The sequence below is a fragment of the Nerophis lumbriciformis genome, linkage group LG19 (assembly GCF_033978685.3).
Source record: "Nerophis lumbriciformis linkage group LG19, RoL_Nlum_v2.1, whole genome shotgun sequence".
Taxonomy (NCBI): Eukaryota; Metazoa; Chordata; class Actinopteri; order Syngnathiformes; family Syngnathidae; genus Nerophis; species Nerophis lumbriciformis.
The window spans coordinates 25,919,293-25,944,937 of record NC_084566.2 but is presented as its reverse complement, the minus strand read 5'-3'; the positions used below and the strand labels follow the sequence as shown (position 1 = coordinate 25,944,937).

At 37.5% G+C, this 25,645-nt stretch overlaps 1 protein-coding gene and 1 long non-coding RNA gene across 2 annotated transcripts in view; one reads left to right on the top strand and one right to left on the bottom strand.

Moving 5' to 3' along the window:
* The first annotated feature begins 2,222 nt into the window (after nt 1-2,222).
* On the top strand, nt 2,223-15,773 carry LOC133618590 (uncharacterized). Its single transcript, XR_009817312.1, has 4 exons — nt 2,223-2,419; nt 2,503-2,593; nt 2,669-2,814; nt 12,677-15,773. It is a non-coding gene; the product is annotated as an uncharacterized lncRNA (long non-coding RNA).
* Nucleotides 5,522-25,645, bottom strand: part of LOC133618588 (receptor-type tyrosine-protein phosphatase N2-like) — a 162,649-nt gene continuing 142,525 nt past the window's right edge. Inside the window, exons 19-23 of the mRNA XM_061979092.1 lie at nt 16,157-16,323; nt 14,891-14,944; nt 13,381-13,445; nt 8,660-8,733; nt 5,522-7,236 (exon numbers count right to left, since the gene is read on the bottom strand). Of these exons, the coding sequence (XP_061835076.1) occupies nt 7,165-7,236; nt 8,660-8,733; nt 13,381-13,445; nt 14,891-14,944; nt 16,157-16,323 (432 nt within the window). The 3' untranslated portion in view covers nt 5,522-7,164. The remainder of the gene's footprint in view (nt 7,237-8,659; nt 8,734-13,380; nt 13,446-14,890; nt 14,945-16,156; nt 16,324-25,645) is intronic.

Below are 25,645 nucleotides of genomic sequence, written 5' to 3'. Positions count from 1 at the left end.
CTGGTGTGCCGTGGGAGATGATCTAATTTCACCGATTTGGGTTAAAAATATTTTTTGCAAACCAATCATTATAGTCTGCAAATTATGTGTTGTTGTTGAGTGTCGGTGCTGCCTACAGCTCGGCGGAGTAACCGTGTAATACTCTTCCATATCAGTAGGGGGCAGTCGGTAGCTAATTGCTTTGTAGATGTCGGAAGCAGCGTGCAGGTAAAAAGGTGTCTGATGTTTAAACCAAAAATAAACAAAAGGTGAGTGCCCCCAAGAAAAGGCATTGAAGCTTAGGGAAAGCTATGCAGAACGAAACTAAAACTGAACTGGCTACAAAGTAAACAAAAACAGAATGCTGGACGACAGCAAAGACTTACAGTGTGTGGAGCAGACGGCGTCCACAAAGTACATTCGTACATGACATGACAATCAACACCAAAATAGGAACGCAAGACAAGAACTAAAACACTATACACAGGAAAACATAAAAAAACTCAAAATAAGTCAGGGCGTGATGTGACAGGTCGTGACAGTAGACCTACTTTGAGACAAGTGCTATAGTGATGCATGGTTGGTTATGGTTTGAATTCATATCCAACAATTGCGACAACGACTTTTTACTGTCAACAGTTTCGTTTTTTAACGATTTCTGCTAGTGGTGTGCCTCCGGATTTTTTCAACGCAAAAAATGTGCCTTGGCTCAAAAAAGGTTGAAAAACACTGTGTTAGAGTCGTCTTCCAACGGGCACGGTCACGTGACTCTGTTTCACCAATCCCAGCAGTTGTGACGTATGAAACCATTTCTACACACTGCAAACTCAATCACTTCAGTGTTTAGATATGATGAAAAAAGAGCATTTATACCGTTTGATGTTTTTTTTTTTTTTTGTTTTAGCTGCGCATATGCTAACATTAGTCATGTTATTACATAAATGACTGTAAATTATGCACCTTTTGTAGTACATGCTGCAGTGTAGTGTCTGTGTCACCATACTTGCCAACCCACCCGATTTTCCCGGGAGACTCCCGAATTCCAGTGCCCCTCCCGAAAATCTCCCGGGGCAAACATTCTTGCGAATTTCTGCCTTTATCGTCCTCACTCACCTGAAAAGGAGACTATTATATATGTGTCCGTTATCCATAGGTTTATCTATAACCCATAAAGTAGGCAGGCACGGAGCTATTTCTCAGCGTGTGTTTATTCCAGCCGGCACGTTAATACACTGACACACAACATCCAGATTCCCATCATGCATTGCTTCAAAACTACGGCAAGTAGTAATGTCCAAAAACATAACAGAGACGAAGCAGAAGAACGAAGAAGAGACATGGCGGCGACGAGTAAGAAGAAGTACGCTTGCAAGTTCCAAAATGATTGGAAAAAATCATTTCAGTTCATCCAGGACAGCTCGAAGGGGAAGGGGTATGCTGCCTGCACATTTTGTAGATCAGACTTTTATGTGAACACTGAAATTCAAGTATTTATTTTATTTATATATATATATATATATATATATATATATATATATATATATATATATATATATATATATATATATATATATATATATATATATATTAGGGCTGCAACTAACAACTAATTTGATAATCGATTAATCTGTTGATTATTACTTCGATAAAATCGATTAATAATCGGATAAAAGAGACAAACTACATTTCTATCCTTTCCAGTATTTTATTGGGGGAAAAACAGCATACTGGCACCATACTTATTTTGATTATTGTTTCTCAGCTGTTTGTAAATGTTGCAGTTTATAAATAAAGGTTTATAAAAAAAATAAAATTAAAATAATTTTTTTTTTTTTTAAATACAAAAAAATTGCCTCTGCGCATGTGCATAGCATAGAGCCAACGAATCAATGACTAAATTAATCGGCAACTATTTTTATAATCGATTTTAATCGATTAGTTGTTGCAGCCCTAATATATATATATATATATATATATATAAAATGTAATAAATATAGAATTCACTGAAAGTCAAGTATTTCTTTTATATATATATATAAAAGAAATACTTGACTTTCAGTATTTATTTATATATATATATATATATATATATATATATATATATATATATAAAAATAAATAAAACAAATACTTGACTTTCAGTGAATTCTAGCTATAAATATACTCCTCCCCCTTTAGCCCCGCCCCCCCCGAATTCGGAGGTCTCAAGGTTGGCAAGTATGTGTGTCACACACACACACCAGTCACTTAGTACTTTGGTCGGTTTTTTTTTTTTTAGTAATTATTTGTATGACTACTTTTTCCTTTTACTTCAGTCATATTACTCCCGGTACTCTTTCTTGTATACAATTTTTGGCTACGCTCCCCTTCTCTGGTATAAGGGGTCTCCAAAATGGCCGACGGCTGATGATGTCCACTTTAGCCCGGATACACGCATTCGGTACGTTTCCAGTGTTCTCAAAAATGATTTAATTGTTGTAATACTATAAATAATTTACATTAATGTTAATTATTTTGACACAGAAATAACAACAAGAGTGCCTTAAGTGTTTCCAACTCACCGTTGTCCGTGTTGACGTCGCAGACTCCTGCTAATCGTCCTGCGAGCTCACCTGTCAGTCCTCTGCAATTATGCAAAGCAGCCTTTTGTGGAAAAGCAATTTTTCTATGCAAATGTTTCAATTCCCAGCGAGGCCGGGCGTGCTTATAAAGGCGCTAATGCTGACTGACGGCCCGTCATATTGGGGTCGCCGCACGTGACGCTGCCGCCAGGATGATCAGCTCAACGCCAGAAGGGTCCCCGGCGGTGGAGGCCGCGCCGAATCCAAAATTGAGGTAGCGGCATTACACCTGCAGATGTGAGAGCCCCGTTTCTGATTTAATCATCCTTTTTATGTCACAAATACTTATTTTTTGGTCTTCTGGAACAAAGGCGGTGAAGACATTAGGCTAGAGAGGAGGTATATGAAAATAACCAACTACAAAGCTAACCTTTTTGCCTAAGATGGGGTGTCCAAAGTGCAGCCACTTAAGGCATCTTTCTAAAACTACAATATAACAACAAAAAACTACACAAAAACAACAGCAACAATGGAAAACTAGAGCAAATGTTGATACAACTAATACTAGTGATGATCATATATGGCAGGGGTGTCAAACGTACGGCCCGTGGGCCGGATCAAGCCCGCGAACAGGTTTTATCCGGCCGGCGGGACATACTTGCCAACCTTGAGACCTCCGAATTCGGGAAATGGGGCGGGGTTTGGTGGTAGCGGGTGTTTATATTGTAGCGTCCCGGAAGTTAGTGCTGCAAGGGGTTCTGGGTATTTGTTCTGTTGTGTTTATGTTGTTACGGTGTGGATGTTGTCCTGAAATGTGTTTGTCATTCTTGTTTGGTGTGGGTTCACAGTGTGGCGCATATTTGTAACAGTGTTAAAAGTTGTTTATACAGCCACCCTCAGTGTGACCTGTATGGCTGTTGAGCAAGTATGCCTTTGCATTCACTTGTGTGTGTGTGTGTGTGTGTAAAAGCCGCATATATTACGTAACTGTGCCGGCACGCTGTTTGTATGGAGGAAAAGCGGACGTGACGACAGGTTGTAGAGGACGCTAAAGGCAGTGCCCCAATATTGTTGTCCGGGTGGAAATCGGGAGAAATTCGGGAAAATGGTTGCCCCGGGAGATTTTCGGGAGGGCCACTGAAATTCGGGAGTCTGGCGGGAAAATCAGGAGGGTTGGCAAGTATGCAGCGGGATGAGTTTGCTAAGTATAAAAATTAAACCTGAAATTTTTGAATGAAAGAAACCGCTGTTCTAAATGTGTCCACTGGATGTCGCAATAGCAATTCTTTGTATATGATGCTACATATGTACAAAATAAACCACATGATGTTAGTACAGTGATCAAACTACATAAATACCATACTGTGATTAGATTTAGATCAGTGGTTCTTAACCTTGTGGGAGGTACCGAACCCCACCAGTTTCATGTGCGCCTTCACCGAACCTTTCTTTAGTGGAAAAATAAAATGTTTTTTTTTTTTCAAATTTAAGACAAAGTTATGTTTTTTTTACTGGTGCACAAAATGAACTGTGCATGAACATCACCTTGTTCAAAGAACAACACAAACACAATGCATGAACTCACAACAAATTACACACCTGCAAATCAGATGGAAAATTAGAGGGAAAATTGTTTGGGGGTATCCATTTTTATTTACACGATGAGTTGGGTGTGTCTTGACTTCAGCGGCGGAGGCTTCGCCGAACCCCCGAGGGCGACTCACCGAACCCCTAGGGTTCGATCAAACCCAGGTTAAGAACCACTGATTTAGATATACATTTTTTTATCTTGATAGATTGAAAATTAACACGAATGAGTTGACTGATGAACATTATCACGTAATTTATTCAGAAAATATAAATGACAAATAAAGATAGAATACTATTAAGTGTAATACAAAAAAAATCATTATGATTTGTACAATTTCAGAATGTGCTTGTTCTATTTTTAAACAAAGAAAACAATCTGAAGTTGTCTTTATTTTTAAGTTATCGTGCCGTGATTTTACCAGTCCGGCCCACTTTGGAGTAGATTTTTGTCTACGTGGCCCCCAACCTAAAATGAGTTTGACACCCCTGATATACGGTATATGTGGCAGTGAGTTGGACAACAAAGACTCCTCAATCATTTTAGACCAGGGATGTCAAACTCATTTTAGCTCAGGAGACACATGAAGGAACATCTGTTCCCAAGTGGGCCGAACTGGTAAAATCATTGCATGATCACTTAAAAGTAAAGACAACTTCAGATTTTATTTTTTTTAAATAGAACAAGCACAACCTGAAAATATACAAATTATAATGTTTTTTTTTTTTTACACTTACATGTTGCAGTTAAGTTTTCTATCTTCCTTTGTCGTTCTTTCTTTCTGAATAAATGATGTGATAATATTCATCAGTCAAACAGGTGTTATTAAATGCTCCCATTGGTGTTATTTTTATTCTATCAGAAGATGGAATTAATAATATCAAAATCCAATTACAGGATGTTATAATTTTACTTAACCCATTTTCCTCAACTGATGTACTAACATCATGTGGTTTATTCTGTACATATGTAGCATCATCTACAACAAAACTTGTGAATTTGGGCTTATTTCATGAATCACACATGAAGTTGAAGGGGGATACAAATTATTTCAGCATATTTATGTGCGCCCAGATAATGTGTCCCCAGTCCTCTATCTTAACCGGGCACATAGCTTCGCCCCCTCTGAAGTCATGCACGCTCTAGCCCCAGAGGACACAAATAATTTCTATTGTGACATTCAGTGATACATTTAAAACAGCAGTTTCTTTCATTCAAAATTTTTGAGCTTATTTTTATACTTTGCAAACTCATCTCGCAGGCTGGATAAAACCTGTTTGTGGGCCTGATCAGGCCCGCGGGCCGTACGTTTGACACCACAGTTTTAGACCATATTTGAAGGCACATCTGTATGCTTTTAAACACACCAAAACCTTTTTGCAAAGTTCAAACATTTTCTGTTTTGACAATACAACTTTATTGACAATATGATGACACCAATAGAACAAAATAGCTTCTTGGTTTTCTGTACAATGTATTCATGTGTGTGTGTAGCTCTTCAGAACGTGTTGCACACTGACTAAAACTTATCATCATACAATAGTAGATAAATGTTTATGTATATTAATTGGACTGCTTGCCATGCACAAGTTAGCACTGGAAAAAACATTAAAATAATTACTGTGCACTCTGCTCAGCTATAAGCAAAAACACAAAACCAAGATGTATGCATAATTCAAGCAAAAAGCTGCTTCAGAAATGCAATGGGGAAAAAAAAGAAACCGCACAAGTTTGGAGACGCCTCATAAAATCAAGAAATAGTCCAAAAATGTTGCTTACACAAAACACCTCATGCTTCTATTGATTTTGATTACACAGCTTTTGCAGCACGATTGTGTTCGTAACTAGTCTACCAACACATTCAATCAAATAAACTGGCTGAACATGCAACAACTTGTTGGATTCAAGCAAGCTGGTCTACAAGTACAAGTTAGCCTTCAATCCTACATAGAAGAGGAGCTGCTCAGTACCAATCCTCTAGACTGGACTTCATCAGGACCTTTGAGGCATTAAAACGCAAACAAATGAACCTTTGCTTTTTTTATTCCTCCCTGGGGGTGCGTTTTGTGTGTTTATGGCCTCACTATTGATTTTAAAGCACACTAAAGGCGCCCTGTTAGACTGCTGTTGAACAAAAGGACAGAAATGTCAAAGAAATAAAAAAACAAACATCAAACTTGGACGCCAAACCTTCGCTCACTGACTTACAGCCACATAAAGATGGAATATTTGCCACTAGTTTCTTTTTATTGACCTAAATAGCGTAAAGGACATTCTACCAAATCTGTGCTTGTTAACTCGCTCAAAGATAAATCAACCACTTGAGTAACAGAAATTCAAGTATGTTTTTAGTAGCAGTGATGTTTCAGTGAGTTTGGCACACTCACTACCTGTATTGACACTGCGCTGATATTGTATTGATGTTTTATAATGGCACTATCTGCTGGATTGAAAAACTGACTACATTTGACCTGAAACTAAAATGAATTGGGTAAAAGGCAATTATAAAATGTACTTTGTTTTAAATAAAAAAAGAATAAGGCATACGGACTAAAACACCTATGTAAAAAAATATCACATTTCTGAGGTATTTTAATGATTATTTATTAGTCAAGTTACATTTTAAGACATGCATGCTGTTTTTGTTAATTGTATCTATTAAAAAATGCAATGTGCAAGACACTCCGATTTATATATTTTTATTTTACAGCTAATTTTACCATCTACTTATCTTATTTCCTGGGGATGCAGATAGCACAGATTCGGTGGAATGGTCCTTATTTTACTGACGATTTGCAGCCTTTTTAGAAGCAAATTTTGAAACAAAAACAATCCATTCACATATTAAACGTCACTTGGCCAAATAAAATATATCTTTTTACGCTCACTCTGCTCATCACAAGGAGGAGAGGAGATGAGGAGAAAGAAAGGAAGTACAGCGAGGACATGAGACACAGAAAACAAGGAGAAGGTTAGCGGTATAAGATGTCCACTAGTGGATGAGACAGCATTAGAACGTCTTGTCCTTCATCCATCCTACTGAGGAAGAGCTTTCAAGATGGCGTTCACTTCTTCAGCGACCGTGGTCAACACAAACTCAAACTGATCCTGCAGAGACAAGCAGAGAGGATTTTCAGCATTTGAGACACTTAATTAAGTCGTGTTGGTTGAGGTGTTGGAAGAACCAAAGCGTGTAGAGAAGCCTCTTGGTGGAGATGGCTGCTGAACATCTTGACTCCATCACACTCGGCTGATTTCCACCAAGGGAATCTCGCTCGGTGACAGCAGATTGCTTTGCTTTAATGTAAGATGGATCGATAGCGCTCGTTGCTGCTGTTCATTCTACTTCTTATATTTAACACAAAAACACACGCTTAAGATAAATGTTATTATCTAATAATTATGCTTAAAATGTTTCATATAAATATAACATTTTTAAAAATGTGTAATGGGTAGGCTCCAAATAAAGGTCTGCTTACGGCCCCAATGCAGCCTGGGTAAGAGTCCAGTCTGTGTTGCTTGTACTCCGACACATGAAGTGAAGACCAGTGGTGGTCAACCAAGCAAGTAGTGCGCGACCTACTTCCCAAGGGGCCTAGATCTTACCACTCAAAGCAGATATGAGCAAATAATCTAACTATACAATGGAATAGATCCCTATACTTTTTCAAAAAAAGATTTCTCGAGTGATATCAAGGATTATACGTCAGTAGCATTCTTAGACATGTCAAAACTATTGTGCTCCAGACGTCATTTTACACTAATGAAAAAGCATGGAGGTCTGCAACTTCTTTGTGTGTGGCTGGGTCAAGGACATTGGTATCAAGACTCTCTCGGACAAATATGAATTGTTGAATCGTAAGGTTGCATTTCATGATTTCACTTCACGTCTACTGTCATGTTTGTTGCTGTTGCACGCCCCGTTTACGAGTAGCGTGTTTTTCCCCGTCTTTATCAAAATATAACTATAGATGTCAACATTGTGTATGTGCTGAAATCTTCATTTATTATTGTTGCCTTTGGTCAAAGCTCAACTCTTTTAGGTTTTGCTCACATTTGCTTTTATTTAGACTTGCCAAGTTGATGCTTTTCGAAACACTCGCAGCAAGGTGTTTAATACATATAATATCAACAATATACTTAAATGGGAAATAATAAACGTTAAAAGTGTATCAAACGTTTCACAATGATCACTGCAAATTCATGCATTCTTCCACTCTGCTCCCTTGGACTGGAGTGCGTGCCACTTTTCTAATCATCGTTTTGTAAAATCTTGCACTCTTCCACCCTTTTTTTATTACCTCTTAAAAAATTCTGAAGAAGTGTTTATCCTTTTCACGATTTGAACGATTCGTAAAGTCAAACAATGCAAGCTAGGGGTGTATTATTTCCAGAGAGGCTAAATGGCGTCTAGTACCCATTGAGAACAGAGCTAGCTTGACCACCACGCATATTTAATGAGCCGAACGTGACGTCATGTAAATCAAAGCAATTATTTCTCATTATTAGGAGTGACAGTAAAGTACTTTACCTTGGTCTGCACCATACCCGGCCTCTGGTCTCTTAGGTGTTCCAGTGTAGCTGCAATATCAATCTCTTTGGCACCTACACACACACGTACGCACACAGGGAAAAAAAGGAAATTGTGTTGGATGGAGTTCAAAGCTGTGTCCTTTAATCCAGCCAACACCTGTCAATCTTCTGTCTGTAGAACAAGATGACTACACTCATCCTTTACACAGTGCGAGCAGCAGCACAGTGTCATTTTGTTGAAAAGAAGCCTTCAGAAGATGTTTTCTAGTGAAGGAGAATCAAAGGCTGCGGTTTGTAACGTTCCTCACAAGAACCTTAACGAAAAGGAAGCTACTGGTTGCTTTTTGAAGGCCCTTCTGTTTTTCCTCATTCTAGCTAACATCTTCACATTGTCACAAATAGATTCATCCTAATATCATAATTAATAAAAATGTGGTTAAATGGACAACATGGAAAGACAGAGATATTACTAAACCTCATCATATTATTAATAAAAACTCTTTTAAACCATTCAATGATTTAGTTGATCAATATAATGTACCCAGAAATCATTTTTTAAATTTTATCTCTTAAAAACAGGCTGTAAATAAATGCATATCCTCTGAAAGTATGTCTTTATATAGACATGAACTGGAAGATGCACTTTTTAATCAAGATACATTTAAGAAATTAATTAAACTATTTTATGGAATAATAAATGCACACCATACTAGAATTGCAAATGATGCATGTGTTCGGAAATGGATGATCGACTTATACATTTCAGATGAAAGAGACATATCATTCCTTAATATAAACATCCCAATGACACTGCAAACGTGTATTCTTGGGGATCTCCATCAATTTAGTAACGTGTCATCAAAGAGTAAAAATGCGATTCTTTCAATATGCAAAAAGGGTAATATTAAAAAAAATGGAATGGATAGATGTTGATAGTCCAACACATACTGACTGGTATACACAAGCTATGGAGATGATATCAGTAGAAAAAACTGCATTTAGTTTAGATAATAATGAGTCATATATTGGAATATGGGATCCATAATTTAAATTAGTTTTAACTATTAAATGAACCAAAAATATGACTTATTTTATCTTTGTGAAGGTATTGGACACGGTGTGTTGTCGGTCTTGTGAGGTGTGATGCAAGTGTGACCCACTGTGGCACTTTTGCTCATTTTTCTTGTTTGTTTTTATAGATGTCTGTGGTGATGGTGTCAATGAGGGATTTTTAATCACTGCTGTGTTGAAATTGTTACTAATGTTGATACTGTTGTTGATAGTATTCATTTTTGTTTCACTACTTTTGGATTGTTCTGTCATGTTTGTCTGTCCTCTCGATTGCTATGTTTATTGCTATTCTGAATGTTGCTGGTTTGGTTTTGGAATTGGATTGCATTATTATGGTATTGCTGTGTATTGTTTTGTTGGATTGATTAAAAAAAAAAAGAAGATTCATGCAGTAAATGGCTGCTACTTAACATACACACCTGGTCTGCCTGAGAATAAGAAGACTAGCAACAGGCATAGGTGTTGCCAATTTAGCAATGTTGTTGCTATATCTAGCGAGTATTTGGGAACTTATTATTGAGGAGTCATGATAAAAGTATTCTGTCTGACATCCGCGCTCTGCATTCACATTTACTTGTTGACACTGAATGCAGAATGAAGTATATCCGTGCTGAGAACAAAAGATGGAGCCCGTCATTATTGACATGTTGATGACACCTTTTCAGTCGGATGTGCGTGGGAATGTAAAAAGATTCCGTCGGAAGCAGAAAGACGTGACAAAAGCGCATCAAAACGGGGAAAAAAGAAACATTTCGTTTGCGTTCACTTGTCTCCTCTTCTTCTGCTAAGCACACAAAATAGAAAAAAAGAAAGAATAAAAAAGAAGCATGGCTCCTTTTTCAGCGTGTTGCTGGTGACAAATAAAGAAGATTGAACATGGAGTGCTCCTTTAACAGGCCGGCTGCCATTGTGCTGCCACTGATAAACCTCCCGAGGCCTCCCTCACATCTCCTTGGAGGAGGACCGAACCAGCAAACAAAGACGAGACCCAGAGAGGCGAGGGTCCGGGTTACCGGCTGAAAAAAAAAAGATGGTGAAATGAAATGGAAGGAAGATGAAAAGCTGGTCACCACTCCAAAGGTTTCGCTGCATTCTTAAGATGAAGAGGAGGGAGGCTTGGGAGTGATGAGGCAGTGATGTAAAAAGAATAAAGGTGGTGCTTTGGAGTGGGGACGGGGAAGGGGGGTGGGGGGGGGTGTTACATTAAAAAAGGAATGAATCAAGGAAGAAAAGATACGTGAGAACCACAAAAATACCTCCTCAATCCAACACAACACTTTCTGAGCGCCATTCTCCCCAAAAAACAATTCACACAAAAGAAAAGTGGCCATGAAGTGCTGGAAAACGAGAAGGTTCTGTGTGTGTGTGTGTGTGTGTGTGTGGGGGGGGTGTATTGATTTTGTCTTTCTTAAACTTGCGTAGAGAGCTAAGTCTTGTAAGCAGTAATATCTCTGCACCACAGAGAAATCCTACCAAACTATTTCCTTCTGCTGTTTTTCTACATGGAGACAGTATGAAATGAAATGAAATGCCATGCCATCTTGTGGTGAACATGGAAACTGGCGATGATGATGATCGGTCTGGTAATTATTTTGGATTAGTCGTCCCACAAGGTCAATTGGCAACACTAAATTGGCCCTAGTGTGTGAATGTGAGTGTGAATGTTGTCTGTCTATCTGTGTTGGCCCTGCGATGAGGTGGCGACTTGTCCAGGGTGTACCCCGCCTTCCGCCCAATTGTAGCTAAGATAGGCTCCAGCGCCCCCCGCGACCCCGAAGGGAATAAGCGGTAGGAAATGGATGGATGGATGGATATTCGTCCCACAACAAGCATCCGAGGACCCATGTTGGAATGGATGCGGTTGCCATTGAGACTTTATCCAAACATCAGCTGTTGTGTAAATATTCTAGATGCAATTAAGATGACAACTTTATTTAGGTCCATTTGGGTTTCATAACAGACTGAAGCAACAATGTCTAAACTCCGACGACCAGAACTGTTTTTATTGGCCGGGGGCTGGAAAATAAATCATAAGTTCTACTTTTGAAATAAATATCACAAACATCGACCACCAATCAGTGTCAGCTGATTTTCGTGGAGCAGACAAAAAGGCATACTAAGCGCTAAGATAGCCATTAAACTGGCTTGAAGCAACCAAATAAGTAAGTGCTTAGTAAAGTTTTAGTGTAGATCAGGGGTGTCAAACTCATTTTAGATCGGGGGGCCACATGGAGAAAAATCTACTACCAAGTTGGCCGGACTAGTAAAATCACGGCACAATAACTTAAAAATAAAGACAACTTCAGATTGTTTTTTTTGTTTAAAAATAGAACAAGCACATTCTGAAATTGTACAAATCATAATATTGTTGGGTTTTTTTTACACTTCCTGTTGCGGTTAATAGTATTCTATCTTTATTTGTCGTTATTTATACTTTCTGAATAAATTATATGATAATGTTCATCAATCAACTCATTGGTGTTAATTTTCAATCTATCAAGATAAAAAAAAATATCAAAATCAAATTACAGAATGTTATTTATGTAGTTTGCTCATTTTCCTTGACTGGTGCACTAACGTGTTTTTTTGTTGTTTTTTTTTTTTACATATGTAGCATAATCTACAAAGATACAAACAATTGCTATTGCGACATCTAGTGGACACATTTAAACAGCAGTTTCTTTCATTCAAAAATTTCGGCTCATTCTTATACTTAGCAAACTCATCCCGCGGGCCGGACCGTACGTTTGACACCCCTGGTGTGGATGGAAGCGCGTTACAGCTGAAATTAATAGGTAGGTTAATAAGAGTCTTGAGAGAGAATAATATAACAACTGTAAGGGGAGGGCGGCTCTAGTATAGGATCGATACTAGAGTGAATAGATTGATATTTTCATTTTGAAAAAAAAAATGTTTTTCTTATTTATTTCTTTTCTTGCCTCAGGGTCAGACCATCAATCAGCACGTGACGTCCACAAAGAGATCCTGTAGCGCTTGCTTTGTGACTACCTGAACACATCTGACACACCTGGTATACTTCTACATGATTACTTGATTCTCATGACAAGAAGCTTCATGGCCTGATTTATGTCTTCATCCACATTCAGAATTCTCCAAAAAAAAAAAAAAACATGACTGAACCTCTATTGCGAAATGTGCGACTAAACACACACAATTATTCTTTCATTTCAAGCTGAGTAAATATGTATTAAGCAGGAAACACACACAGGAGGATTGTGAAAGTGTGTGATTGCAGCCGCTATGACTAAAGCCTGTTTATGATGCGGGCCAGTAATTACAGTAATTATGTAAAAGTGCTCCTTGCACACACTAATGACACTTGGCAGTCAGTTCATTTAAAGTCTTTGTCCAAAGTTTATTTTAGTATTTCAGTGTTCTTCTCGCTGCTTTGGCATGAAGGAAACATCACACTAATTAGTCCGGACTGATGAAGTGCAGATTAAATCTAATATCGTTAGGCTTTTTTGGCTCAGTGGCAAATAATACGACTGATTTGGTGTTTGTGTTCATTAAATATAAATTGTTAATGGACCTTTAACACATGTCAATGACCTCCACCAGTAACATTAAAGTGGGACATCGATAGACAGCAGGTTGCCATGGTAACAGAGCTAAAGACAGGCTTACCTTTAGCCATCTTATTGAGGACCATGTCGATTAAAATGTACGTCCCTGTCCTTCCAGCGCCGTCACTGTGAGGGAGCGCACACACACACACACGGTCAGGAAACAGAAGGAGAAAGAGAATAAATTATATACGTTTGTAGAAAATGGATGGATGGATGGATACATATCATTCAAAAACATTAAAATAATAGGATATATAAAACCTTAGAACAATTTCAACGTTAAACTCCTTAATCTGCATTTTTTTTAACATTATGTTAACTTTATTAGATTTTTTACTTGTTTAATTAAAATATTTAGTTTAAAAAAAAAATTGTCATTAAATAAATTATTTTTATTTTAGCTGACAATTTTTTTTTTTTTTTTTTTTTTTATATATTACAATTTTTTATTTTAGCTGACAATTTTAATTTTTAAAAATATTTTTGTTGTATTATTTCAGGACAATGTTATTTTTGTAATTAATAATAATAACAATTACAACAACAATAATGTATAATTGTTTATTCAACATTGAGCTAACAATTGGACTCAGTTAACGTTATTTGATTTTTTACTTAATTCTTTAATTAAAATATTTATTTTTATTTTTAATTAATTTGTCATTAAATAAATTATTCTTATTTTTAATTTTAGCTGACAATTAGAATTTAAAAAAATTATTTCAGGACAACATTTAATTTTTGTAATGTGTAATCATTATCGATAATAATTACAACAACAATAATATATAATTGTTTATTCAACAGTGAGCTAACAATTGGACTCGGGAGGTTCAAGGGGAAACATAATTATTATTATCATTATTATTATTAATAATAACAATTACAACAACAATAATATATAATTGTTTATTCAACATTGAGCTAACAATTGGACTCAGTTAACTTTATTAGATTTTTTACTTAATTGTTTAATTCAAATATTTAGGTTTTTTTTTTTAAATTAATTTGTCATTAAAGAAATTATGATTTCTTAAAATTTTAGCTGACAATTTGAATTTTTTTGGATATTTGTGTTGTATTATTTCAGGAAAAAAATGTATTTTTGTAATGTGTAATTATTATTAATAATAATAACAATTACAACAACAATAATATATATCTGTTTATTCAACATTGAGGTAACACTCAGGAGGTTCAAAGTGAAACATCATAAAAGGTTGTGTATTAAAAGCGACCAAAAAAGTATATAGTTTAAAATGTATATTGTTAAACAAGCCGATGCATAGTAAAAATGTCATTATCATTGTTATTACATTGATTTACTCAACATCTCACCAACAATTGGTCTAATGCGAAACATTATGAATGTTGCATATTAAAAGACACAAAAAACAACAAATAATGTTGTCTTGGGATTTATTAAATCAGAATTATTTGGAATTCTTATTGGAAATATTTCAAAGACCCTACTAACTAGTACAGGTGTGTACACGTTGATAGAAAACACACCTGTTTTGAAGGCTAAATGTTATTAAGGTATGTGGTTATTAAAGTAGTCTACTTGCCTGCAGTGTACGATGACGGGACAGGAACGCCCGCGGTAACACTTGTTCACCTTCCTGCAACAAACAACAACACACAAGGAGGATGTTCACTTCTATACGTAATTATTACTTCACGTCCTGTCTGATTGACTTGAAATAAAGACGTTGATTAACAGGAAGCAGGTGATGGAGGCTCACCAACCTTTATCTTTCATCTCTGATTCTCTTTCAAGTAGACAATATTCAACATGTCATGCATTAAACATTCATCTTCTTTTATTCTTCTTTGGACTCAAGGTTGCCTTTAACATTTTGTCCTAAGAATCCTCATTCCTCACTGGCCACTTCATTAGGCACACCATAGAATGGTTGTAACACTTCTAGCGATCCATCCAGGCGTGGGGGGAGTGGTTTGTGATGGTAGGGGGCAGCGGGGGAGCGGGGGGGTTTGCCTCGCCCTCTCTTTCTCTCTCTCGTTCTCCGCCCCCGCACTTTCATCCCGCACCCCGAGTCAGAGCTCGGTGCAGACAGTCAAAAGTCACGTTACCATGGAAACAGCCGGCAGAGGGAATCTGTGGGGGTTCACGGAGGGAGGGGTGCAGAAGTGGGAGGGAGGCAACGCCCTGCTTCAGATTCTCACTTGACTAGAGCAAACAGTGGAGATGGACGAGCCAGAGTCACTTTCAGGAATCGAACAACAATCTCTTGATTGACTCCTTGCCTATCCCGCTCTATATGGACGTCATTGAGTATTTTGAGGCTTGTTGGCGTGGGAGAAGGAGGTAGGGGAGGGGCTTGGTGATCAAAGTGGGCGGGGCTAAATTAAACAATGAGCAAGCAAAAAGGAGCGAGGGCACCTCGGGTCAGAAGAAGCGGAGAAGATGGCGAGAAGAGCACAAAGGAGCTGGGGAGTGGGTGTGGGTTAGGCTTAAGGTGGATTTGGGGGGGGGGGGGTCCATGCGGCCCCTTGGTTGCAGAATCACAGTCTCCAATGATCACTTTTGTGACTATGCAACTGGGCTTATATTACTAGCTGCAACATCACAAAAATGACACTGGCAACCGCTAGTTAGCTGGTAAAAAAGGAAGTGGGGGACCAGGTTAGAACACAAACATGCTGCCATGGGCGGGAGGGGGCAACAGAAAAAAGGGCGGCTTGTTTCCCCGGTAACTTTGGTGACAAGTATGGCTCTCCTTTAACATGGCCTCCTCAAGAGCACAGCGACTGGTCAGCCGACATGTTTAGCGACCGCACGGAATATCACGGGTGTCGTCTGAGCTTCGTACCTGCGGAAGTCCAGGAGGGTCCGGCTGGTCTCGGGGACGTTCTGGTTGAGCCAGGTCAGGAAGTGGAACTGGGTGACGGTCCGCGTCTCGTTTGTCTGCATGTTCTTTAAGTAGAAACTACGAACCAGGAAGTCATCGCACCAGATGTGTTCTGACACCAGGTTGACCTGCAACGCAAAAATGAATACATTAAGACCTGAGTGTGGCTCAGATGATAGAGCGGCCAACCAGCAACTTGAGGGTTCCCGGTTACCGGTTAGGCAAGACACTTCACCCACCTTGCTCCCAGTCTCACCCACACTGATGTAAATGCAGATAATGGGTTTCTCAATACAAAGTGCTTTGAGTCACTGGAGAAAAAGTTATTTATAAATAAAATCCACTATAACATTTAAAACATTTTGTATTTAGGGTTGTCAAAACGATTACATTTTATAATTGCAATCATTCACATTTAATTCATAATTAACTCAATTTGTCATAATTAAATGCATATAGATATCCATTTTAATCATTATTAGGTGTATTCAAGATGGATACATTTAAACTTTTCAATACCATGACTGGACAATTATTTTGCTTTCATGAAATGTGTTTTAAACATTTTGCTTTTTTAAACAGCTCAACATTGAAAAAGGACGTAAACACTTTTTTTTAATGAGAACAAAAAAAACTACCTGCAGTGCATTGGTGTCTTACCAGATTTTGTATTTTGTAGGAATACAGAAAATAGTATTCCTGCTGTAGGCGAGAACAACTTTTATGTTTAAATACCAGTTTTATGCATTAATAACGCAAAATGTGGTTTAATGTAATCTGTGATATTTCTACCTGAATAAATGCTTCTGATATTCCGTACATTACATGTTGTTGTACAAGTTAATAATCTTCATATTGCTGCATGACAATGTCTTAACCTTCTCTATTTATTAATAAATTGTATTATTCATCCTATAATAATAATAACATTCTGTAACAGAGGAAAATCAACCACAGGGTTGGATAAAAACATTTACACATTTCAGCCAACCAGAAAAATTCCCCCCACCATATTCCACAACTAATGTACAAGCATTTATTTAGGTGCAAATATCACAGATTACTTTACAAAACATATTTGACAAACCATGATCGTAATGCAAGATATTTAAGACATTATTTTGTTATTGTGGTTAAACCCGATTTAAAGCGTAGCGCTTTTATTTTGAAGCCGGAAAAGTGTGATTGGTTTGAGAAAGTGTCTTGACATGTTTTGAAGACGGACCTCACTGTTTGCAATAAAAAGTCCCCTTACTGAATTTGCCATCTTATTGAATCAGTCACAGTAATAATCTACATTTTATGTTATCAATGCACCTTAACTGTAATCTAAACACGGAAGTGAAGCTCCACCCACCTCTTTGAACAAAGCGCGTATTATATATATTTTTTCTTTTACAGAAAATAATTTGTCGTGGCTTTAGATCTGGTATTTCCATAGTGTTCCTTTTTTCTTTGTCCATTTCTGCTCGCTATTTTCCCACTTGTGGCTTATCAGTGACAAGTGAACAAAGCCAATTTCCCCCCACTAGGGATTGGCCCGAGGCTGTGTGTTAATCGCACATTAAAAAAATTTGTTAGTGGCGTTAAAAAAATTATAGTTAACCTTTTATTATCGCATTAACTTTGACAGCCCGAGTAAAAAGCTATCCAACGTAGGTTTAATATGATACTATCTGAACAAAACATCTTAGCTTTGTATTAGATGACAGCAAATTAATTAATACATAATATAGTAATAATAATACATAATGATAATATCTATTTTTTATGGATTTATTAAATTTTTACAATACGCAGAGGACCTATCTAAAACAAATTGCGCACCGAAAATAGTCCTCCAGTCGCACTTTAAACACCCCTGTTGTAACGTATTGTAACATGATGTAATATCTTGTAACATCTTATAACGTATTAAAATGCGTCTAAATGTATGGTATAATAAGTGTGGTAACGTGTTGCAACTTGTTAAACATATGTTGTAATATCTTGTAGCATGCTTTATAATGTGTCGTGCAATGTGTTATAGCATATGTTGTAAAATCTTGTAACATCTTAACAAGTTAACAAATTAACGAGTTAACTCGTGATTCATCACAAGAAAATATTGCATTATTCAGGAACACACTTTGATTAATAATGCAATTGATTTTGACCGTGCAAGCTCTTTTACCTTAACTTCTTTACAGTCAGTGATCTGATGAATGCATATGTCAGTACAAAAATGAAGGAGGAGAGACGCTGGTGTGCTCGCTGGCAATACAGCCTGAAAGACCTTTAGATAAAACTGTTACCAACTTTTGTGCAAATAAATGACATGCATTCAAGTAAAACGTTTAAAACGTCTCTGGATGACATTCTGACAATAAAATTGCATTTGTGTACAAATTTTGGGGGTCTTTTCCTCTGCAAATTGTATTTATGCAAACTAGTAATCAATCACCTGTGATTAATCATTATTAATACGAAGGTCCTGAGTAGTCCTGAGTTCAATCCCGGGCTCGGGATCTTTCTGTGTGGAATTTGTATGTTCTCCCCGTGACTGCGTGGGTACTCCGGCTTCCTCCCACCTCCAAAAACATGCAATTGGGGATAGGTTGATTGGCAACACTAAATTGGCCCTAGTGTGTGAATGTGAGTGTGAATGTTGTCTGTCTATCTGTGTTGGCCCTGTGATGAGGTGGTGACTTGTCCAGGGTGTACCCCGCCTTCCGCCCGAATGCAGCTGAGATAGGCTCCAGCACGCCCCGTGACCCCGAAAGGGACAAGCGGTAGAAAATGGATGGATGGAATCCAAATTCCAAAATGTGATTAACCTGATTAAAAAAAGTAATAATTTGACAGCACTAATTATGTGTTGTAACATGCTTGGTAATGTGTGTTGTTACATGTTGTAATATCTTTTAACGTGTTAAAACGCATTACATCATGTTGTAACATATGTTACAACATAATGTCAAACAATTAAAATATTTAACCGCAATTTGTTCATAGGTAACTCAAAATCAATCGCAAGACTTGCAGGTCAACATACATTTTTGTCATTAATAAGTGTACTCAAGACAGATCATTTTCCTTTTTGTTTTAACATGACTGGACAATTTGTTTTCTTTAATTAAATGTTTTTAAACATGATGCTTTTTTTAAACAGCTCAACACAAAAAGTACATAAAGAATAAAATAATTTTGAAAATATACCTGCAGTGTGTTTCTGTCTTGCCAGATTTTGTATTTTGTAGGAATACGGAATTTGTATTCCTGCTGTAGGAACACTTGCATTCGGAGGGGAGGAGCTACCCATCCAAGTTTAAATACCAGTTCCACGCATTAATAACACAAAATGTGGATTGTTACGATCATGGTTTGATTGTCAAAGATGTTTGGTAATGTAATCTGTAATATTTATACCTTAATAAATGCTAAAATTCTGTAAATGACATGTTGTACAAGTTAATAGAATTAATATCGCTACAATGCAATGTTTTAACCTCTATTTTTTAATAAATTGTAATATTCAGCCTGCTAAACATTCTGTAATTGCGGACTATCAATCACAACAGGTTTTAAAAAGAATATACACTTTATACCCTTTACAAATCATATTTGACAAAGCATGATCGTAATGTTAGACAATTTTTCATTGTTTTGGTAGTTAAGACTGTGTGTGTGACACGTAGCGCTATCATTGTGAAACTGGAAGTGTGTGATTGGTACGAGAAGTGTCTTGACATGTTTTGACAAAGGTCGCCGATAAAAGTGACTCTGGACTTCCTCTCTACCTTGTTTTTTTTCTGCTGAGCTTTTATTGCAGTTTACTAAAACAGTTTGAGTAACAGTGTTAATGTTATTAATGCACTCAACTGTAATGTAAACACGGACTACAAGCGGCAAAGCGCGCCAGCAGGAGTTCGCTCCAATTTTGTTGTTTCACAGCGATCGAAAATAAAATAGTTGTGTCTTGTCGGGAGAACAACTTGCCATGGCTTTGGATCTGATAGTTCCATTATGTCCCCCTTACTTTGTGCCAGAGGTGGGACCAAGTCATTGCTTTGCAAGTCACAAGTAAGTCTCAAGTCTTTACCCTCAAGTCTCGAGTCAAGTCCCGAGTCAAGACAGGGCAAGTCCGAGTCAAGTCCAAAGTCAAGACTGGAAAGTCTCAAGTCAAGTCCCAAGTCCTGCATTTTGAGTTTCGAGTCCTTTCAAGTCATTTAACCACAGACTAATATATTTACACAGATTGTGTATGCTTTTAAAACGCTGTATTTATTTATTAAAACAAGTGCATTTGAAATTGCAGGGAAAAAGATAGTGCTGACATTGCACTTCAAAATAGCACTATTAACCAGTCATTTTAAACATGTAACTCATTCCTTTACAGAATAAACACATTTGAAAAAAACAAGTGCAACTGTACTTATTTGCACAAAAGTGTTAACATTGTATTTCCATGGCATATTGCATTGTAACTAGTTCTACAGCAGTTTCTATCCTGTTCTTACCTTATCTCATCTCATACTGTATGTGTGTTTATGTGTGCGTACACATGAAAAACATAACAAATATATGAACATAACAATGAACAGAGTTGTACTTTTTAGATGTCAGGACCCTATGCAATATGTACACATATTCTTAATATAGTATACATTTTAACTGACCTTTATTTGACTATGTTTGTCTTTTTGTAGGTGGCTAAAATACGCGGTGCTGCTGACTGCCGTCTAACGTTACGTTACTGTGTGTGATACATTGACTAACGTAATGTTACTGTGTGTGATACATTGACTAACGTAATGTTGCTGTGTGTGATACATTGACTAACGTTACGTTACTGTGTGTGATACATTGACTAACGTAACGTTATGTATAGGTACCTCATGAAACCCTGCTTAAAAAAAAATCACTTGACAAAAAGTATGAATAAGGTAGCAAACTGCAGTGGACGCAACAGATTGCCGTGTTTGCAATTACGTTATAACCATAGACATCTTATAAGTAGACGCAGCATTGGTTGCTGTGACGTGAGCAATTTGCCCGCCATCTTGAAGTGCTGATGAGGAGCCGGCGAGCAGCCTAAACTGACAGTTGAAAGGTAGAAAACAAAGATGGTGTTCAGCGTTTTCCTGCTCAAATGAGCAGACTGTTGAAAATAGGAATCGGGGGATTACTTTTCACAAGTAAGATTTAACATTAACGTACTATTGGTTGTATTTTATGAAAATAATATTACCACAGAGTTGAGAAGGATCAAAGATCTTCAATATTTGTATGTGAAAATCACAAAGAAATCTTCTGGGGGAGGATGACGCCCCTACAGGGGTTTGGTTTACAAACTTTCAGCCCCACCTAAAACAAAATTCACCAGCCACTACTGATTATGATGCATTCTCATTTTAGGCAAAGTATAAGACAATACTTTCTTAACAGTATAATTGTAACCAGGAATCAGTCTTCAAGTAACAATATTCAAATACTAACATTGTTGGGTTAAACAGAATTTGGTTTTATTCTGAATCCAGTGAAACAGATTGGTGGTTTTAGCTGATATGAAGACTTTCAGGTGTTTATATATGTTTAAGTATTTGGCAGACGCTTTTATCCAAAGCAACTTACATAAAATAATACATATAAAACAATCACTGCAAACATTATCATTTAAGGGAAGAATGTAATAGAAAATATCAATACAAAGTGTCAAGACAGAATAAACTCTCTGCTGCTGAAGCAACAGAGATACAGTCTATAGGTCCCTAAGATATATAGATATCTAATGTATTCATACATTGTTTATGTAGGATACACGCATATGTATATATAACCTAATCATATTGTTTCTTCAACTTAAAAATAGTTTACCGTTTTTTTTCCCCTTCTCTGGGATTATATTCCCAGTTTTGATCTCGGACGTCTGGTCATTTATAGTGCATAAGAATATTATATTACTGTTAAGCAAACTATGAATAATAAAACACGCCAAAACATGTGTCTGTTACACACGTATGACAAAAAAGCGCGTGAAAATCAGTGGTATTCAGTGAGGTAAAATGAATTAAATGCGCTGACAGTTCATTGCTCCTGCCAAATGAATTGCACTGAGTGGAGCGGATCACCACTCCAAGATGGCGGCCCCGCGCCTTGTCTGCGCCAGTAGGCAGTAGCGCTCTATGCTGCGTCTACTTATAAGATGTCTATGGTTATAACGTTAGCAGTGAGTTTGCAGCCTCACTGATTTAACTACATAGCAAATAAAAGTCACGTTACTTAGCCAATAAACGTTATCTTACATTCAAAACTTACCCTTCTTTGTGCAACTTCAAATGTCGAACGAAGTTGGAAGTTGTTGCGTCTCCGTCTGTAATATTCGAACTGTGTGATTTGCATACGGCAATTCGTTTTTTGTTGACCAAGTCGTAGTTTTTATACCCGAACGAAACCAACTTTAACATAATTGTTTATCACTGGCACGTTGTTGGACATCCCTTGGTCATTGGTTGTCCTGCAATTTGATTGGATGAATGCTGTGTGATGAAAACAACGTAGTTCTAATTTGATTGGCTGTTGTACTGACAGCACACCAGCTGACAGGAATAACACGCTGATAGACAGATGAAGAAAATGAAAAATACGGAGTGCTCCCAAATAACTTTTTAAGCTTTGGATTTTGGGGAAAGTGGCAAGTCATGTCAAGTCAAAAGGCTCAAGTCCAAGTGAAGTCACAAGTCATTGATGTTAAAGTCTAAGTCGAGTTGCAAGTCTCTTTACATTTTGTCAAGTCGAGTCTAAAGTAATCAAATTCATGACTCGAGTCTGACTCGAGTCCAAGTCATGTGACTCGAGTCCACACCTCTGCTTTGTGCATTGCTGCTCGCTATTTATGAGCGTGAGGCTCAATAGTAACTGGACGTCATTACATTTCCCCACGCTACGGACTGGACCAAGGGTCAAAAAGGAATCAGGACACATGTTATTATCACATTACCTTTGACAGCCCTAGTTGTAACGTGTTGTAATATCTAGTAACATGTCATCATGTACTATAATGTGTTGTTTTGTGTGGTAATGTGTGTTTTAACATATCATAACATATGTTGTATATGTAATATCTTGTAACATGTTAATGTAGCAAGTTGTAATATGTGTGGTAATTATGGGTGTAACGATTGATAGACGTATCCATAGATCGATTTGTATTCTTAAATTTCAAGTATATCGATCTGTGCTGAGCAAATTTGCCTTCTAAAAGATAGGTATCGATCTAAGGTCGTTTTAATAGGGAATCCATCAATTTCATAGATACTAGAAAAAGAAAAACATTGGATTTAAGAACAGCAGACTTTATATGACGTTTAACACTTTTGAAAATAAGGACGCTAAACGTTAAGTCTCTTCCGTCCTTCTATGACCTCATCAAAACAAAATGGCTGAGAAAGGTCACAACAAATTCAAACTTCTCAAAGCAATATCATGAATTACAACACAACATTTTCAGCGACAGCACAATTACAAAAGCCACAACAAATACAAACTAAACAACACGATAATTTCAAGTCGCAGCACAACTTTAACCCTTGAGTGGTGTTCGGGTCTGTGGGACCTGTTTTCATTTTTTATTAAAAGAAAAATGATACAATTAATTAATTTTTCAAACTGAGACTCACTGACTTTGGCTCATTTTCTGTGAAGAACATATATCAGAATACATATTTCATGACCACACACCATACACCCCCCCCCCCCCCCGCCCCCCCCCCCCACACACATTTCTATTACATCTAAGATGTCCGGATCCACTGGATCCGGGGCTAATAGAAGTGTGGAAATTGATGTTCTGTGTACCACACACACACGCGCACACACAGCAGGCCTAGACAGGAGGAGGACAGAGTGTAGGTACACAGAACATCAGAGGGTCAAATGTGCGAGAAAATGAGAGCAGACAGTGTTGACAATGTTGCAACCTTGTGTGGGAACCACAAGTGCAGAAACACAAAAGAAAGAATCCCTGTGGGATGCAGAAACTGGCAGAGAAATTTTCCATGCAACGTTCATATTGTTGTTACTCAGCCAGCGTTTGTGGGTCTGATGGACCCGTTGCATTTTGTGGCTTTTAATGCCTCACAATCAAACACTTTTATGTTAAAATACTGAACAGATGTTTACCTTATCCCAATAAACATCTGTTCAGTATTTTAACATAAAAGTGTTTGATTGTGAGGCATTAAAAGCCACAAAATGCAACGGGTCCATCAGACCCACAAACGCTGGCTGAGTAACAGCAATATGAACATTACACAAGGGTTAAACCACAAAAGAGGCGACTGACAAAACGTAAGTGACAGCAGAGCAGATTACTGCAGTGCACCGACTTCCGGAAAACAACACCATGAAGTGTGACACACAACACGCGACTGCCAGCCAAGGAAAAGTTATTTCTTGAGAAAAAAAATAGCAGAGATGAATGAAGGAGGCTATGGAAATTAGAAAGGGATGAAGGGGCTTACATGCGTCCGCACACCTGGGACGCGGTTTGTCACCTGCGACGCCAGGGCGGAGAACAGATACTTAATGGCCGGGTCAGCTAACTTTATTTACCAGTTAAATCTACTCTTAAAATGTTGGTGACTGTACTTTTGTTGAAAATTGCTTGAATGTTGAAAATGTGAGCATTAAAGGTTTCCTCTTGTTAATTTATTTTTGTTAATTGTAAATTCAACCTAAAGTGTTGCACTTTATTAAAAAAAGATGTAAATGCAGTGGTGGGCCGTCAGGGCCAGCAAGGCCTTCTCTGCTGGCCTAACATAACCAGAAATCATGATCATAATTAAAGATATTTTTTTATTTACTTTCCCTAAATAACTAAAAGTTTTCATATTCTCTTCATGTCATATTACGCTCCTTCAAGTGCTGTTGTTTTTAGTTTTAGTTTGAAACCAATCAGAATTCAGCTAACTTATGTTGCCATGCTGTATGAAATCTGCCCAAGGCCTTCAGAATCAACAATGCACTGTAAGTGAACGGGCACATACAGTTGATAGATAATTGCGATAGACAATCAGATAACAAGTTGTTGTCAGTAAGGCCTTCTAGATGGCCTCACGTTAAAACGTGACATTTATGCGTCCTGTAATTGGATACTAACGGAGGAATTTGAGAACACATAGAGTTCATAGACATTTGCGATAGCCAATCAGATCACAAGTTGTTGACAGTAGCTTATCTAGGTAGCCTGGTGTTAACAAGACTGTGATTGAATACTCACTTTTCATTCCAAAGTGAGTATCCATTCACAAATTTAAATTTAGCAGGAAGCGGGAAGTGTTGCGACGTAGCCAGACCGGGATAGCAGAGAAGGAGAACAAAACTTTGATTAGGTGGCAGATATATATTTGCAAGACCATTTTCAGGAAGGATATTTAAAGAGAAACTACATCTTGTGAGACGATGTCAGCC